General features: G+C 47.8%; 7 protein-coding genes across 7 annotated transcripts; 3 read left to right on the top strand and 4 right to left on the bottom strand.

The window, feature by feature from the left end:
• Window positions 1-471: 471 nt before the first annotated feature.
• Window positions 472-1,197, top strand: N7511_001110 (GNAT family N-acetyltransferase; the record flags this gene model as incomplete). The annotated part of the gene is made up of 1 exon (XM_057123535.1): window positions 472-1,197. One exon carries the CDS (start codon window positions 472-474, stop codon window positions 1,195-1,197), a length of 726 nt encoding a protein of 241 aa, XP_056989268.1.
• A 138-nt stretch (window positions 1,198-1,335) lies between these two features.
• N7511_001111 (uncharacterized protein) lies at window positions 1,336-2,445 on the bottom strand (the record flags this gene model as incomplete). The annotated part of the gene is made up of 1 exon (XM_057123536.1): window positions 1,336-2,445. The coding sequence occupies one exon, from the start codon at window positions 2,443-2,445 to the stop codon at window positions 1,336-1,338; it is 1,110 nt and encodes a 369-aa protein (XP_056989269.1).
• Window positions 2,446-2,896: 451 nt separating this feature from the next.
• N7511_001112 (NmrA/HSCARG family protein) lies at window positions 2,897-3,814 on the top strand (the record flags this gene model as incomplete). Its single annotated transcript, XM_057123537.1, has 1 exon — window positions 2,897-3,814. The coding sequence occupies one exon, from the start codon at window positions 2,897-2,899 to the stop codon at window positions 3,812-3,814; it is 918 nt and encodes a 305-aa protein (XP_056989270.1).
• Window positions 3,815-4,015: 201 nt separating this feature from the next.
• N7511_001113 (Zn(II)2Cys6 transcription factor) lies at window positions 4,016-5,793 on the bottom strand (the record flags this gene model as incomplete). The annotated part of the gene is made up of 5 exons (XM_057123538.1): window positions 4,016-4,060; window positions 4,110-4,802; window positions 4,995-5,302; window positions 5,358-5,741; window positions 5,781-5,793. 5 exons carry the CDS (start codon window positions 5,791-5,793, stop codon window positions 4,016-4,018), a joined length of 1,443 nt encoding a protein of 480 aa, XP_056989271.1.
• A 525-nt stretch (window positions 5,794-6,318) lies between these two features.
• On the bottom strand, window positions 6,319-12,534 carry N7511_001114 (tetratricopeptide repeat protein; the record flags this gene model as incomplete). The annotated part of the gene is made up of 3 exons (XM_057123539.1): window positions 6,319-6,951; window positions 7,003-12,039; window positions 12,091-12,534. The coding sequence occupies 3 exons, from the start codon at window positions 12,532-12,534 to the stop codon at window positions 6,319-6,321; spliced, it is 6,114 nt and encodes a 2,037-aa protein (XP_056989272.1).
• Window positions 12,535-14,531: 1,997 nt separating this feature from the next.
• Window positions 14,532-15,261, bottom strand: N7511_001115 (uncharacterized protein; the record flags this gene model as incomplete). The annotated part of the gene is made up of 2 exons (XM_057123540.1): window positions 14,532-14,972; window positions 15,046-15,261. The coding sequence occupies 2 exons, from the start codon at window positions 15,259-15,261 to the stop codon at window positions 14,532-14,534; spliced, it is 657 nt and encodes a 218-aa protein (XP_056989273.1).
• Window positions 15,262-15,864: 603 nt separating this feature from the next.
• On the top strand, window positions 15,865-16,305 carry N7511_001116 (uncharacterized protein; the record flags this gene model as incomplete). The annotated part of the gene is made up of 1 exon (XM_057123541.1): window positions 15,865-16,305. One exon carries the CDS (start codon window positions 15,865-15,867, stop codon window positions 16,303-16,305), a length of 441 nt encoding a protein of 146 aa, XP_056989274.1.
• Between the last annotated feature and the right edge of the window lie 734 nt (window positions 16,306-17,039).

Here is a 17,039-nt window from a genome sequence, read left to right on the forward strand (position 1 = left end):
ACGTGGGGTGAAAGAACAGAAGAGAATGTATAATCTATCTCTAACACTCTAATATCAATGGCACATCTCTTAAAGTTCGACTCAAATGGGGCTATGAGACTCATGTTGCTTTATGAGCCCCAACAAGCCAAAGTGCAGATATCAATATAGTCATGCCTATAGTATGTCAACCAGTTCTACACAATTTCAATGACTCACTCTAATACCTTTTCTTGAACAAACAAACCGGCATTATATCTTCCAAATCAGCCTCCAGCGGAGCCATATTGTGGCCTCGGCAAAGTGGGGATGACTCAACGCCGGGCAACATTTCAAGGTTGGCCGCGGTCAACTTTGTCAGCTTCCCTATTCACAACCTTGGAAGAGGTCTGCTGTAATGTTCACCCCGCGACCATTATAAGCAATTCTCCTCAGACTAGTTTCAAGTCTCAAACATAATTCTCCACTACATACCATATTAAGAGTTGCAACATGGCAGCATCATCAACCTTCCATTTTCCCATCCAGGGGATCTCAAACGACCGCCTCAAGCTCGTCCCCTTCAACCCAGAGAAACATTGCGAGACATTCTTCCATCTCTCTTCGCCACATCCAGAGATATATGCGCATATGCCCATGTCGCCACCAAGCTCGGCCGCCGAGCTCAAACTCCGCTTCTACGACAACTCACCAGGAAACATCCTCTCATTCTCCAATCCCGACTCATTTGCCTTCGCAATCATTGACAAGACACGCCCTGCATCTGCCGAAGATCCGGAAGGCGAATTGGCAGGCACGGTGAGCTTCATCCGCGCCTCTCCAGTAGATCTTTGCGCAGAAATCGGCTTTATTGTCATTCTACCGCCGTACCAGCGCACCCATGTAGCAACGCACGCTGTTGGACTAGCTTTACAGCTTGCTCTGGACCCTCCGGAGAAGAATGGGCTTGGATTGTGTCGGGTTCATTGGTCGGCGAACTCGACTAATTTTGCTAGTGTTAAGCTTGCGGAGAGGATGGGGTTTGTGCAGGTTGGGATGATTCCTTGGCATATGCGATTTGTGAAGGGTAAAATCAATGGGAAGATTGGGAATGGGAAGGCGCTTCCTCCTGGAAGTGACCCTGATGATTTGTGGAGGGATACGTTGAGTTTTAGTTTGGGATGGGATATGTGGAGGGATGGGGCTAGAGAGATGATTGAGAAGGCTATGGCTCGATAGACGGGACATAGACGTTGATATGAAGGTAAAATATGATTTTAGATAGCCTTTGATTGAAACACTTCCATCCAATGCTTCCTTTCCTAGAAGTCGATTGGAAGTTTGTACATAGGACACTGGAAACCCATAGATCCGTTCTCACAGCGTACCACCTCGTGCATAAAACCAAGCTTTAGTCTCATCAATGCCAAATTTCGTAACAAGTAGCATCCTCCCAAACAGATCGACATCATCTGGCTTTGCATCCTGTAGTAAACCAGAAAAGTCCGCATTATAAACGATGAAATGCAGGTTCTCCGTCCAAGCAACAGCAAAATCAAACGCGCTCTGGGCATTCCAAAGATGTGCAGATTGATACCACGCAAGATCAAGTCCTAGCTTCCCATCACAGACCGGGGCCGGTCTTCCTTGCACAAAATTATGTATAGACACAAAATAGAACACCATCATCACGGTGCGCCGCGCTGACTCCTGGAAGATCCATGAATCCCAGAAATTCATCACCGGGTCCATAGATATAGGCAGTAATTCCAGGGGCTCTGATGGGTGCGGTAATTGGATGCAGCTTAGAAGGGACTGAACTGAAACTTCTAGTACGTCGAATAGGCATTGTGATGATGGCTTTGATCTTGTATTTCCGTCGAATAGTCGCATGATAAGATATAGAACAAGGGCGTGGATTCGAGCGAGAAGCTCTAGAGGCGTTGTAGGTGGTGGTGATGATAAGAGGTCATTAATACGCGAATCGAATATTGATATTAGTACTGGAGCGTTGATCTCATTCTTAGTCATGTAGAGAGAACAGCAGGTGAACGCATCTATAATGCTGTCAGATATACCGTCAACATCTAATCTGTACCCTTTGCACCCACCTTGCATTTCTTTTGGCATGTTATTCTTATAGAGCTGGCGATGACACCATGGTGTTTGTGTATCAACAACCATCATTCTGGGAATATCCTTGAGTACATCAACGGCAAATTGAATGCGACTAGCGAAGATGCCAGAGAGGGGCTTCGGTGGGCTTGTATGTGGCATGACCAGTTCATGTCCATTTGATGGCGCAGAAGTTTCATATAAATCCCCGCGTTGGTCTGGAGGAAGGATAGTGATATAGCGGAATGGCGAATGGACCACAACCGGATGGAGAACCATGTCGATTGCCGCCATGAGATCGGCATCAGGGGGGCATGGAGCCATACCACCGTCAGACGTCTTATATCTATCAATGATGGGGGTGGTATCCATTGTTTCGGAACAAGCTTGGGGCAGTCTGCCAGGGTACATGCATTGGATATTTCTTTGCATGCACCGCGAGCATGCTGGATATGCCAAGTCGCAGCGCCGTTTGGCTGATTTGCATGCCTCGCAAGATTTGCGCCGCGGAGGAGCTTTGATCTCTGTACTTTGCGGCATTGTTAAATCCGTGAAACTGATAGTTGGGAGAAAAGTCGCTGAAGGAATGTTCCAATGGGTCTCAGCCAGCGGAATTCCGCACGCTAGTCAAATGAGGCTGTGGCGCACCAATCAAAAGGCGCTCGGGGTTAGGGTTAGCGGCGGACTTAGTGGAGTTCCGCCATCTATAGATTCGGTCGAGTGAATGATAGCCACTGGAATGGTTTATAAGGCATGCAATTTCTGCTGGAATGATAGATATTCTACAACTATTCATACTTCGCTCCTCGCAGATTCACCCAAAATGTCATCTCCTACCGTTTTCGTCTGTGGTGCAACTGGCACCCAAGGAGGTGCCCTCATCGATCATCTACTCAAACACAACGTCAAAGTCCACGCAGTGACCAGATCACTCAGTTCGACCAATGCTCAACGCCTTCAAAGTCTCGGTGTGGCAATTACCGAGGGCGATTTCGACAACGAAGAATCCGTCAGACAGAACATGACCCACTGCACCAGCCTCTTCCTCAACCTGATGCCTGCCCTGACAGACCTCAACACAAGCCTCGAGCAAGCCCGTCGACTCCTTAAGATAGCAAAAGAGTCCGGCATCAAGCAAGTCATCTACACCAGCGGCGTGTCCGCAGGCAATCCCTCGCGCAACAAATACTGGGATCCCAACGGCATAATCAGCAAAATGATGCTCAACAAACAAGACATCGAAGCCGAAGTTCGAAGAGCAGGCTTTGATACCTGGACTATCCTCCGACCAGGCAACTTCATGACCAACTTCTTGTTCCCAATGAACCAGATGTATCCCGGGTTGGCGGAGCACGGGGTGTTCACCACAGCTCTCGCGCCTGATACACTGCTGCCTATGGTTGATCCCAATGATATCGGCAATTTTGCTGCTGCGGCAATTCTTGATCCCATCGAGTCCCATCAACAGGAGGTTGAGATCGCGTCGGAATTCATGGGGGTGGAGGCGATAATGCGAGCCTTGGAAAGAGCGACCGGAAGGGATTTCAAGGCAGTCTTCATGTCTGATGAAGAGATCGATAAGCAGAGAGGTGTTAATCCATTCATTGCAGGACAGCTCATGATGCGCGATATGTCTTCTTTTGTGGATTTGGAGAAGGTGAAGGCGTGGGGCCTTCCACTTGGAACTTTCGACCGGTTTTTGATCCGTGAGAAGGCTAAAGTCAATGCAAGCTATTTATGAGGTGCAGGTATTCATGAAAGAAGATTTGGAGGAATAAAATTTGAATGTGAGGGGACATCGAAAGATTGACATTGAACTATCTTTTGGAATGGATCTTGCTTTGAGTGAATAAAATTTGATTCCGTTCCTCATTTGAAAGAACAAACATGTGATTTTTAAAACCACAGTTTATTATCACAGCTTCAAGTATCATAAATAAAATCAAATAATTAAATAATCATGCTGGCGCTCTGATTCCGTACGAGTCTAAAGAAGTCAGCGACGAGGAAATATCCAAATAGATCAAAATACTTACGAATGACATCCAAGGGACATTGCGATCATCATCCTTCGATTGTCTCCCGCGCCCATCCCATACAGACTGGAGTAGTGATATCGGAGCTGGATGACCAAAGCCTGCTCTAGCCTTGATATGTTCATATCGCAAGAGGACATAATGACGGGCATAGGAGGATAAAGCATCAGTCCCGGCCATAAATAGCGGCATGACAAGCAATTCGATAAGGTGACAGTTCGGAGGAATCTCTGAAATAGCATCCAAGACAGCCGTCACAGATATTTGTATTATTGTTGCCTCGGCTGGCTGGTACACGTCAAGCAAGCGGGATGTATGTAGTATACAAGCGTGTCGAAACGCTTCAGCGACTGCCGGCCAGCGTGAATGGTCGTCTGGATATACACCAGATGATAGCTGCCATGCGTGAAGGTCATACCGGGCGGCATTGAGAAGTCGCTCGTATTGCCTTGTGTCCATATGGCCTGATTCATAGGCTTTTGCAAATTCCAGAACACTTCCTATTATAAGGAAGAGTTCGCGTGGACACCCATTGACTTGTTCAAATTTTAAATCACTTCGATTGGCTATTGTTTCCCGGAGGGCGGGAGAGAAACACAGCTTTCGTGGGTCTGCAAGGGATCTGATTATGTCCAGCCTATCTCCTATGTTAGAATTCAGGTGGAATGGGGGCTGAAGTGAGGACTTGCCATGCTAGATTACCTAGAAAAAATATAGTTCGTTCATGGCCCTCGCTCAAGATATCGGATAAGCGAAGTTGGTTGCAAATTGATAAAGCACCCGTAATGTGAATGCCATGAGTAGAAATTCCTGTTTCGAATATCTTCATTTGAGTTGACTATCAGTTCAAACTCATATAAGAGAGAGAGAAGTAAGACAACTTACATCTTGCAGTAGTAGAATCTGTATGGTGGCAAATATTCCATCACGTTCATTCTCCCCTAGCTCCCCAGAAATACCGTTCTGGATGGTTTCACCAAGGCAACGAATAGCTCTTGCTTGATATTCGACTGCCAATGTGTCTCGTAGGTAAGCATCATCTTCCTTAATTCCAATATGACATGCCGTCAGTCCGAGTACAGCATATAGAAGACCAATTTGTTCATATGCAAGCGGTAAGATATAGAGTCGGTAGGGATTGTCTGCCTTGTCATCTGATAGCGCAATCTGGTGCGGACAAATCTCCCGATCATCTGAGCACGCTCCAATCAGCAACATTTCAATAAGACGAAGCCAAATTTAACCCACAATGCGATAATAAAAGCCCCGTCCGTTCTAGCATTAATAGATCATCCAGCTCCACAGCTCGTCCTCGATGTGACAGAGGATAATCAGCAACCACATGGGACTTTTCACGATCTGGATTGGCTATTGTTGTGGAAGATCTTTTGCTGGTGTTGGGTTCTACATCTCTTGGAGAATCATTGGCGAGTTCGGTTCGGGGCACGCTGTGGCCCACGGTAGGAACTGCCCGACCTTTCCACTTTCCACGCGTGGCCAACCCCGCAAAACGAAATCTCTCCGGATATCCTTTGCATTCAAGACCCTTGGAGATGCATCGCTGACAGGTAGGTTGTGTGCGGTCACATTTGCGACACTTTTCACGACATGTTATACAGGCTGGGCCTGGGACTGTTAAATCGGGTTCGTTCGGATCAGGATCTCACAAACCTCTCAACGGCATATTCAAGTTTTCTGAAGCTAATGTTTTGATTGTTTGTGAGATATGAGTGAAGTAGAACAGGACAGGAGCTCGGTGATGTTAAGAAGGGAAGATGCCACGTGACGCGATTTATACTCGGCGATTTTGGATGTATGCTAGATTGGCTTGAGCCAAACCTACTGGTTTCCTAGGGGTCAGAGATAAAAATTTAACGTTTCGATAGAGCAACATAAGGCTACTGTCATGCTTGATATCATATGTCCGCCTATTCTATTGCATGCAAACGATGTCGGGCAATCTTATTAAAGGGCTGTTGATCGGTTATAAAGATCGATATAACGTTAGATGATGAATAAACATATTTTATCAACCTGAAAGTCTGTCGGTGCCAGAAACAAGGCATAGAGAGTTCCAGAGAAATTATCAAGCTCACGCTAGATTACAGTTGAAAGGCCAAGGTCAAATATTGAACATTAATCGCAAAAACAAAACAAAGCTCAATAAATCATAATACAATATGCAGCAATTCAGCACTTTAGCCATCTTTCAAGTAGCCATCTGACTCAAAGTCATCACCTTGCCAGTACTAATCTTCCGTAGCTGATTCTGATGCTTATTGATCTTCCCAGAAGTAAGGAAACCATATGTAGTAGGAGGCTGCCATAACCCCAGACTATCAGCACCCTTAGGCTGCCACTTGTCAACACTCTCCAGGGAAGACTTCGACCAAGTCTTCTCAGCTTTCAACTGCTCATTGACCTTGCCGAGAAGATCAGTGTAAACACCAGACTGTTTGGCCCAGCCTCCGTTCCGTTGGTAAGCACGCTTCAAAAGCTCAGCATGCTGGACAGCGAATGCGCCCATCTCGGCTGATGTCACGTCTGTCTGCGTGTGTGATACTTGACGCAGAGCTGTCTCGTGCACTGCCATTGCGCCGGAGTAGTTGCCTGTCTCTGTATATAGTTCTGAAAGCAGGGCTGTGAGCTCTAGGGTGATGCGGTCGAATTGGCCCCATACTCGGCCAATGTTGTAGCACAAGTCTGCGCAGAGACGGATGGCTTGTTCCTTGCGGCCGCAGGAGAAGCGGGCTTCGACGAGGCGTCTTCCGATGGAGATTATTGTATCCGATGACCAGGTCTTTTGGACGATACGGGAAGACCAGAGGTCGTTGAGAACGTACTGCGTAGTGTTAGTTACCGTTGAAATCAGTTATGATGAAGAATAGCTTACCTCTAGGTCCTCGAAGTTTCTGTGTTCGCCTAGGAGAATGGCAATCTCGTTGACCTCGCTCACATCCAAATCAGTGAAGCGGACACTGGTGTCGCGGTAAACGATCAGAATATCCTGAAGTACAACACGTGAAAGCTCATGCATAGCCTTGACCAGCTTAGCGTCCGGGGATTTCTTGACACCGTGACCGAGGAGGTACTTGGCAAGCAAAATACCGTCTTTGGTGTTACTGTGAGTGCTGAAACCATCGATCTGCTGGATAAACTTGTGCAGGATGCTAGAAAGCTCATAAGCTTCCTGGAAGTGGCCCTGCTCAATCTCATGGTGTACAGCACGGACAGTCTTGGAAATTATGTGAGTCCCATATTCGCGCTTAGTGATCTCCGCAATAGCAATCTGATAGAAAGCTTGGATGCTGACTTTGCTCGACTGCGTCTTAACAGAGAAATGCTCAGTGAACAAGCGGAACAGCTCGATGTCGGTCTTTTGGAGCTCTTCTGTGGCATTGCGAGTGCGCTGGAAGTTCAGCAGGCGGACACCGCTGATGAAGATAGACATGAATCCTTTCTCTTTGCGGGAAGTGTAGAATGATTCGTACAAGTTGATCTCGGATACGAGTTCGGCCATGATCGCGGTGTATGTGCGCTTCTGGAAGAGTGATTCTTCAAAAGCGACGATGAAGACTGCAACCTTTCGAGAAATAGTCGTCTTCTCAATGCTGGTTGTTTCACGGATTAGACGAGACCGAAGGGTTTGCAGCAGGGTCCATGCGGCTTCTTGGTGTCCGACAGACTTGTACATCTGTGCAATGGTCTGGGAAGATTTGTACATGCGCTGAGAGTCAATTTCCTGCTCAAAGATAGAAGTAGTGGCAGTTGTCAGAGTCTTCACGGCCTCGGTGGTCGAAGTCTTGGTATTTTGCTTGTGGTATGAAGTCACAAGATGTTCAAGGGCAGTGAGACTGGTCTGCGATGCGTAACCCTCTTGCTTGACAGAAGAATGATAATCTTCTTGGTAGAGTGAGACAGCCTTGGAAACAGTCTCAGTGCTGCTTGAGTACAGCTGAGCAAGCCGCTGCTTGATGATACTGACAGTCGAGGTAGTAGTAGTTGTACTCGACTCGGAAACCTCGCGAGTGTCGACAGTAGAAGAGAACTTTGAGCTCATCTTGAGAGCGTACTCATACAGTGAAAGGGACTCCTTGTGGTACTTCTCGCTGGAATGGCTAATCTCGGCCAGTCTCATGGTGGCCTTGTAGGTGGAGACATGGGACTCGCCGTAGATCTTCAAGCAGGTCTCGCGGTAGCTAGTTGCCAAACTGTGGATTACGGTCACATCTGCCTTAACGTGTGTCTCCAACAAGGATGAATAGCGAGAGTAGATCGTCTCAATCTCCTCACTTTCGATGGACAACTCTTGGCCTTGGAGAGTGACGGTCTTCCACAGAATCTCATACACTTGCTGGGCCTCCTTCCAGCGCTTGCTACTTTCGTAGATAGTGCATAAAGCGCGAGCTGCGCGAATGGAGTGGACATTGAGAGTATCCTTCTTGCCGAAAGCAACGTAGATCTCGTAGTATGCTTTCTCCGCCTCTGCCTCTTGGTGATACTTGATAGCTCGGTCACCCCAGCTGTAGAGGGCTTGGATAGTCCGCTGATCTGTGTTACCAATTTGAGTTGACAGCACGTTATAGACTGCCTGGTACATGGATGTGACCTTGGAGAACTGGTAGGTAGACTCGTAGAAGGAGATGACATCTTTGGTAACAGTAGCAAATAGCTCATCTTTGACAGAGACCGATGAGATAACAGACTTAAACGTATTTTCATATACCATGGAGGCCTTCTCAATTTGCAAGTTCTTGAAGTAGACTTGGGCAAGGCTTATGGCTTGTCGAGCCACGCGGGTGGTCTCAGCGGTGAGCTTGATAACGGAAGTCTTGCTTTCAATACCTGTCCATAACTTTTGCATCGAGCGCTGATGTATCTCAATGGCCTTCTCATACTTTCCTTGCTGAACGTAAGATTCGGCAATGGTCTCTGCCATTTGGACGGTAGCGGTAATAGACTTCTTGGAGACCGAAGTTGACTGAGAGGCAGTCTCAAAAACCTCACGCAAGAGCTCGAACTGCTGATGGGTCTGGACGGTAGTGGAAGAGGACGAACTTGAAGATGTACTGGAGCGAGTCGTAGTAATAGACTCCTGGACAATTTCGCTCAAAGCCGAGGCGACAGAAACAGTTGAAGAGCTGCTAGTACGCTTTTCGGATTTGTATTGACTCCAAAGAGAGGAGAGAGCGAACTCGGCCAGAGAGTACCATTTCTGTGTCTTGATATGGGAAGTAAACTTCTCAATGGTGGAGCTGAGGCTCTCAAAGCGAGAAGATTGTTGTTGCAGAGACACCCACATGCCGCTGACAATGGTCTCAGCTTCATCCTTGCGGCCGTGCTTGGTGAGGAACTCAGAATATTTCAAAGTCACATCGACCTGCTGCTTGATCACCGATTCAGATGTTTGCTCCACGCCATATATACTCTGCCAGAGCTCAAAGAGACTAGACTCAGCACGAGTGATCTCACCACGCTGCTCAAAGACTTCCACACTGGAAAGGGTAGATGTAATTCGACGCTCATCAGTAACCTCCAAATGTTGAATGTTGTACTCATGGCGGGTCTGCATGACTTCAGAAACAAATTCCGACTTGCCGAAAAATTGCAGCTGCTCAAAGAAGATTTCGGTGGTCTCCTGTGTTTCGGAAGAGAAGCGACCATAGCGGGTTACGCTCAGCTCATATAGCTCCTTGCAAATGGTGGTAGCTGCTTCAATGTTCTTAACATCAATGTAGAGCTGAACTAGGGACCTGGTGTACTTGACCGTGAGATCGTGAGACACGCCTCGCTCTTCTTTGGTGCGCTCAATCAAGTAGCGAAGGATAGCCTCCTTCTTCTTGATAACGGTGGTCTCCTTGATATCAATTTTGATCACGGATTGCATGAACAGCTCAGCAGTAGCCTTGACTACACTACTCTGTGAGCCAAGAAGTTTCTCGCTGAGAACCCAAGCCTCGTATAGATAGTCCACACTGGCCTGAAGACCAAGGGTGTAGGCCAACCGTCCGTGGAGTACAAGGCTCTGCAGCAAGGATTGAGAAACATCCTTGAAAAGCAAGCGGCGGAGCTTGACCGACAGAGACAAGTATTGCTCCGCGGTATGCAAGGATAATTGGGTCTGATGGGTGCTAGTCTCAAGTAGAGCCAACAAAATCGAGTCAGGCAGGCATTGCTTGAAAGTGGCAGTAAGCTTGAAGGTATCCTTGCCTTCTACCATGGGGGACGATGTGAAATGAGAAGGCCAGTAACGTGCAGTGTACTCCAGTAGCTCATAGCGATCGAAGAAGTGGTTCTGAGTTGACGTGCTGATAGTGACAGAAGACACTTCCAAGTCATCTTGGACATGGAACTTTACATATGCCAGACAGCGAGTGACGAGATCGTAGTGAGCTTCCTTCAAGTGGAAGGGAAAGCCGCCCTTGTTTGTAAAGTCGGTAACAGCGCTAGCCACGGTGATCAAGTATTGGCGCAAAGCGGGATGACGGAAATATACGAAACCGTCATAAACAGTCACAAAGTTCCCAATAGCGTTGAGGATATCTTTAGTGGTGTCACCGATATGGTGTACAGGCTCCATGCGCTTGATATCAGTTTCAAACAAGGCGTGAACCTCGCTGACACGGAAGGGCCGATGAGCTGCCAGAGTCCAAGCCAGCAGAGAGCGAGTGTCTGAATCTTGGATATTGATGGTGGTCAATAGCTTGTTGAGTACCTCGCTCAAAGACGCGGGGGTGGACTGCACAGCCGACAAAATATCGGGCAGTGTTCGCAGCCTCGTGAGATTGGACACTACCAATGCCGCCCAAATAAAGGATCCATGGGACTTTTGGACAATAGTCTCAAGGAGCTTTTCCCGGTCATCGCGTTTGAGGACATTGAAAGGACTGGTAGACTCCAGATCAGTCGAAATGACGGTCTTGATATCACCAAGTACATGAGCTGGCTCGATAGTAAAGTTATGCGTTCCTTGAGGAAGCGAGCAACGGAGGGGCCGTGACAGCACAACAGCTCGAACACCAGGCCTATGCGAAGTGAGACGAGAAAGGTGACTCAATACTCGAGGAACAGAGTCTGCAGGACTCGAAAGCTCACTCAGACCATCGATAATAATCAAAACCTCGTGGAGGCCTTTTGAAGCAACAAGAGCGGCATTCCAAAGAGACTCTTCGATGTCCTTGATTGAGGTACTGGAACGTGCAATGTGGATGGCTCGGTCAAGAGCCTCAAGGAAGGCAGCGTCTCCGACCCGACGATCCAAAAGCTGAAGCAGCAAGCCCTTAATGACATTGATGCTAGTAGCAGTCTCGCTGATGTCATCGTAGACTCTGTACAGGACTACATCGGTATCATCGCCATCCGGAGAGGAGTGCAGCTTATCCACAATCCACTGAGAAAGAACGGTTTTTCCAGTACCGATTCCACCATTTATGACAGTCAAGCCAGGACGGCGAGCCTGTTGAAGAGTCAATTGGCTCTCAAACCACTCGCAAGTATACTCGGCTGCACGAGGCTGGCGAGCAGACAGGATTGCAGGGACAGCACAGTCGTGGAAAGAAAGGAACTCTCGAATCTCCCGAACTTTGACTACTGGGTTTGTGGTAAACTCCAAGGTAGCTGAGCTGCTGGTCCACAAGACTTCAATGAGGGAAGCACGGTGGGACTGGAAGGAATGAATGTGGTGCGAGAAACGAGCATGGAAGTCCGAAACATCGACAGTCCGAGAGAAATTATGTGCCTTGCGGTAATAGTGTACGCTCACATTGCAAATGAGCTCAACGAGATCGGAATAAGCAGCAACCACCTCACTCTGGGCATCAGTGACTGATTCCTGAGAGCGCCATTGAGCTGTCAGGCGGGAAACATCTTGCGCCAAGTTGTGGAAAGCGCCGAAAACATAGGAAAGAAGGTCGATTTGATCAGGACCAAGCTATAGTATATCAGTCTTACGTTTCGCCTTGGGACAGACGTTACAACATACCGAAAGCAAGACTAAACAAGAACCCCACATAGACTGGACAGAGTCCTCGGAATACAGAGCAAAGGGCTGGATCTCCTTGGAGAGTTGATCCAATTGAGCAATGAGATAGGCGGTCCACTTGAACACACGATCCAGCTGGCTACCATCTCGAGGCATGTAACGTAGACGCTCAATGGCAATGCTGTCGAAGACCTCATCGGCCGACTTTACACTCTCCAATATGGAACGAGCTTCGACATCCAACTTGGAAAAGACTCGAGATGTCATGCGATAGTTCAATTCGCGCAAGACACCAAGACGGTTTGATTGTGGTTCGGTAATGGGGGTGGCAGTGACTGTTCCATTCTTGATTGGGATGAATGGAGCCTTCATCAATGCAGCTATGCCATTGCCATTGGCAGGGGCTGCAACTGGAATGGGAGCACTCTCAACCTGGGCGGCCATGTTGAGGCTTTTAGAAGTTTGCTATGCGGGTTGAGATAGTCAGTGTATATCCAAACATCTCCTTGGAACAGCATAACTTACTGATATGCGCTTTTCTCAATTTTGTGGTATGGTAGAAAATATTTGCGTGGAGCTTTTCCGTTAAGTAACGCTATCTGCTATCGTAATTAGACAAAGGTAGCATAAGATCAATATAGCAAAAATATGAAAGGAGAGTTGATATAGAAACAGCACAGATGCTGTTGAAAATAGAAGAAAGCTGTTTCCTGGCAAACAAATATCCCCGGGTTCTCAACCCATATAAGTAGATATGGCACATTTATCCCCTGTCAATCACCAGCCTAGCCGCTCAGCAGGGGAGCAGCAATGAAAATCAGACAAAATGGCAACACCGGCTGAGAAAAGAAGGGGCTGCATTGCCGGGCTTCTGAATTAGGTATGCACAGAAAGCCACCAAGCATGGATAGGGAAGGGCAGCGAATCAGGAAAATCATGGTAACGACCATGATACGGACCAGGATAGCGCCGGTTTCACCGACTGCACACCATCAGATGACGCTTTAGTACTCGGAAGTTGGCAGACCATCACATAGAGGCGTCGAGACTATCGAGGCGTAGGTTTTGGAGGGGATAATGAGCTCGGCATACCCCGATTTGCTGTGATTGAACAATACATTCGGTAGGTTTGGCCGTTGAAGTGTCGTTCTAGGTACATCCGTGCATAAAATGGAAAGCCATTCAGGAGTTGAACAGAATGGGCGTGCGTGGCATCAAAGCAACCGCCTTACATGGGATGAAACTGCAGTGAGACCTCAAAAGCATGTATTAAATTGTCAGACTCGGTCGGCACGCAGGTTTACCTACACGAGATACATAGGCCGATCTTGTTATCTCAAAAGTTTCTTCAGTAGTTTTCCGGCCTTGTTCTTCGATAAATTTTGACTCTAATCGTGAGTAAACGCCTGCTCAATCAACAAAGAATGCATATGATGTTGAACACCCCCTCCCCATGTCAAAAGCATAGTGCATGTGAATAGTTGAATTATGTCCAATAGGCAATCAATGCCGAGACCTGGACCGCAAGGTTAATGCGAACCACCTCAGAGCTCGTGCTGTCCGGAGCAGCCGTGGTTGTGGCTTGCGCATACACCCACACACATATCCTGGAAGCCATTGGTTAGCACTTCCAAACACTCTAATCACAATAGTACGAAAGAACAATATAACAGTTTTACACTTTAGGTGGGCTTTTTCTCCGCAAATTCCTGGCGAGATTCTGCTGCAAAACAATCATGATTCTCCGAAAGCGGTTCAGGCCCAAATTTGGGTGGTTTTGCATACCGTACTCAGCTCGCTTTCTCAGGGGCAAACCTCATTGGACGCCATTTTGGGCCGAATGGGTTTGGATCTGCCGGAAGTGGGGAGGTCTAGCTACGCCACAACACGAAGATAGCAGTTTGACAGCTGGGGGCCGGAGTTATGGCTGTTTATCCAAAAACTTAACAGTAAGCCCGTATCCTCGTCCAGAAGAAGCCAATATTGCCGAGTTGCAAGCCTGGGGGGAAATTATTATTTGACCTTTGCTGTAGTAAACTCAGCAGACCAGTACGCTGGAAACATAGCATATTCACAATCACCAACCAAATAGCATCGAATGGGGCAACTCACATACAAGTCTCAAATGATACTGTTGTAGAGCTCAGATTTAGTGGAGAAGCGGCAGCGATTGGCCGGGACTGACAATTGGCTCGAGTGAGATCCACTGTTCGTCCGGTGTTTCCTAGCGTGATCGAACTGGTACAGGCGCTAATAATGCATTTATGGTCAAATTGGCCGAGTTATCACAAATTTCATGCAGAGTGCTGCAAGTGCGAGTGTCTGAAAGAGGACAGTATCCGAAGTATACAACCCGCGTGTTCCCAAACCCTAACTTGCCTGTCATTGTTCCCCGCATCAGATTGATCGTAAATACATGAAATCCAAGTGTACTATTACATTCATGACTCCGCCATCACTCGCTTAAGGCGGATTTCTAGCCCTTGGGACCCGGGCGGAAGATCGGCTCCATTATCATGCTGGTCAAAATACAAGCGCCAAATCTCGCCGCCATCGCCGATCTCCAGGTCTGTCTCCGCTTGATCCCGCGTGTCATCCTCAGGCAGCCGAATCGCCAGCCACCCTTCCCATCCCTCTAGCGTCATGCATAGCTCGTCTGCTGTCCAGTCAAAGGGCCCAGATACGTGGCCTTCACTGTCGGGACGCCCTCCCCAGCGCATCTCATGCGTGTTAGCATCCAAGAATACCCATCGCAGGGTGGGGGTCTCTTCCCCAGTAATGGTTACCACGCCGGAAGTATTATCTGGCGGGAAATCGGGGTGGGTATAAAAGCCACCATTGAAGGGAGACAGGGCGGAGCTGGGCTTTTTGGAGATATAGAGCTAAGAGAAAACATTGGTTAGAATTTCTTTTTTCTTTCTTTTTTCTTTGTTTCATATGCGTGACGATACTTACTTTCCCGTCTCGGCCCACATACACGCGGGCATTCTGGACTTGTGCACGCTGGCTTTCGGTGCCCTGGCTAAGAGAACATGTAGCCACCAAGTGACATCGTTGCTTGCGATGTGAAGTCTTGCGGTTCTCTTCCTGTTGGCGTGTACCCTGGGTAGCTTCGTTTAACCCAATCATGGTTGGCAGCATTGTCGCCATCATGGCTACTCCGAGAACCATTGTGGATGGTTTTGAGACCGATGCCAAAATTTCAAATGAGCGTGAGTGTGCGTATGGGAAAGATGTGCGGACATACATGTAACAGCTAAATACCGAGCTGAAAGCTGTACCCTCAGCTCTCCTTAGCGCTATGGGGAGTGGATGGCACTAGGAACGAACGAGTCCACTTTACTCCATGAATTGCATCATACTTTCTGCAACTAAACAAATCGATGCATCTTTTCCTTGCACGAATTTCAGATGAACGTGAAGAGATATGTAGATCTTGCTGTTAGCCCATCCAGTCAAGATTGTATCATACAACAATGTGGACCCTAGATAGATTGCTCTATCGAATGAACAGATCTTTCACAACTCCAGCGGCCTATATATTTTTTACTGTCTCATGCGGCGACTGAGAGTATATCTTCCAGTCCCCTGTCCTCTTCTCCGCTCAACATCCTACCTCACATCAACCCTAAGCCCCGTCCCTTAAAACCACAATGTCCAGGTATACTTCAACCCAGTTCCCCCATGCCATACTACACCCAAGGATCCTCTTCCCATACAATCGCCTTCCATAACACCCAAACTCTCCTTCCATCATCAAACCCACCCCCCACAATGGCAAACAAGGCTACAAAAAAGTCCAAGAAGCCCAAGAACCTTCAACCACCACCCCCGATCGAATCCCCAAGCCACCATCAGCCACCAGAAACCATTCAATTACCACCCGATACTCCTCCCTTGGGCTTAAGTGAGACTGACTTCCCCTCGCTCCCACACAGCCCCGTCCTCGACAACACTCTCGGCGCCCTCTCCTCGCCCCCCAAGGGCGGCCGCCAGGAGCGTGACGCCGACAACAACCCCCTCAACACCGCTACCGACACTGCCAATGGTGCCGCTTCCAACCTTGGCATGGAAATGCCTGGTGTGACTCCCGGTACACCCGGCAAGGATGACAAGAGCAGCTTGCAGATCAAGATTCACCTCAACCTGCATGCCAAGGTCCGTCTTGACCTCGACGCTAAGATTTATGGTGATGTTGTCATTGGACTGCTGTAATGATATTGGCTTTGCTTTTCTCTTGATTGGTATCTTGATATGAGATGTATGTTGTTTCACGTGTTTTAGGTTCTTTTGGGGGGTTCGGTACTGATGATTGGTTTTATATTAGACTTAACTGGCTAGTATTGGGATTCATACTGAGACTAAGACTATACCCAGAAGCTGTGCAATGGTTAGAATATATGGTTGTATATAAATGACTTCTTTCTCGACAGCTCCCACAGTGTGAAGCCTGGTTCGTTTGAACCATTCTGACATTGGCATCTATTTGTTATATTTCAACACCTGCTCGGTAGTAAGCATTAACAAGTTTGGATCGTAATGAAGACGAGTAGGGTAATTGGCTCCATTACCCCTACCCAACTGTAGAAAGCAATAATAAAATATCCTACTGCATTCTTACACACAAATGTGCAAACTGTACTGTATCCGGGGCTTCGGGTCCTCAGCTGTACCCACGTCCGCCACCAGACCTTGTCTATAATACAGTAATCTGAGTAAACAAGTTAATCAGACTAATGCAAATGCACAGGAAAGGGTTAGGGCCATGCAATGCACGAAGCAAAGTACTTCCATGCATCGATGGTTGTACTGTATGCACAGTATTCGCCCCCTTGAGCCGAAACAGCCTCCACATCCACTGTCTACTGTATCTTTCTCTTCGAGCCGACACTCTATCGGATCCATTCCATGCTACAAGGGCTGTGGGTATTTGCTCCCCCAGATACACG

Source organism: Penicillium nucicola (genome assembly GCF_028828085.1).
Source record: "Penicillium nucicola strain IBT 29836 chromosome Unknown utg000001l, whole genome shotgun sequence".
Lineage (NCBI taxonomy): Eukaryota > Fungi > Ascomycota > Eurotiomycetes > Eurotiales > Aspergillaceae > Penicillium > Penicillium nucicola.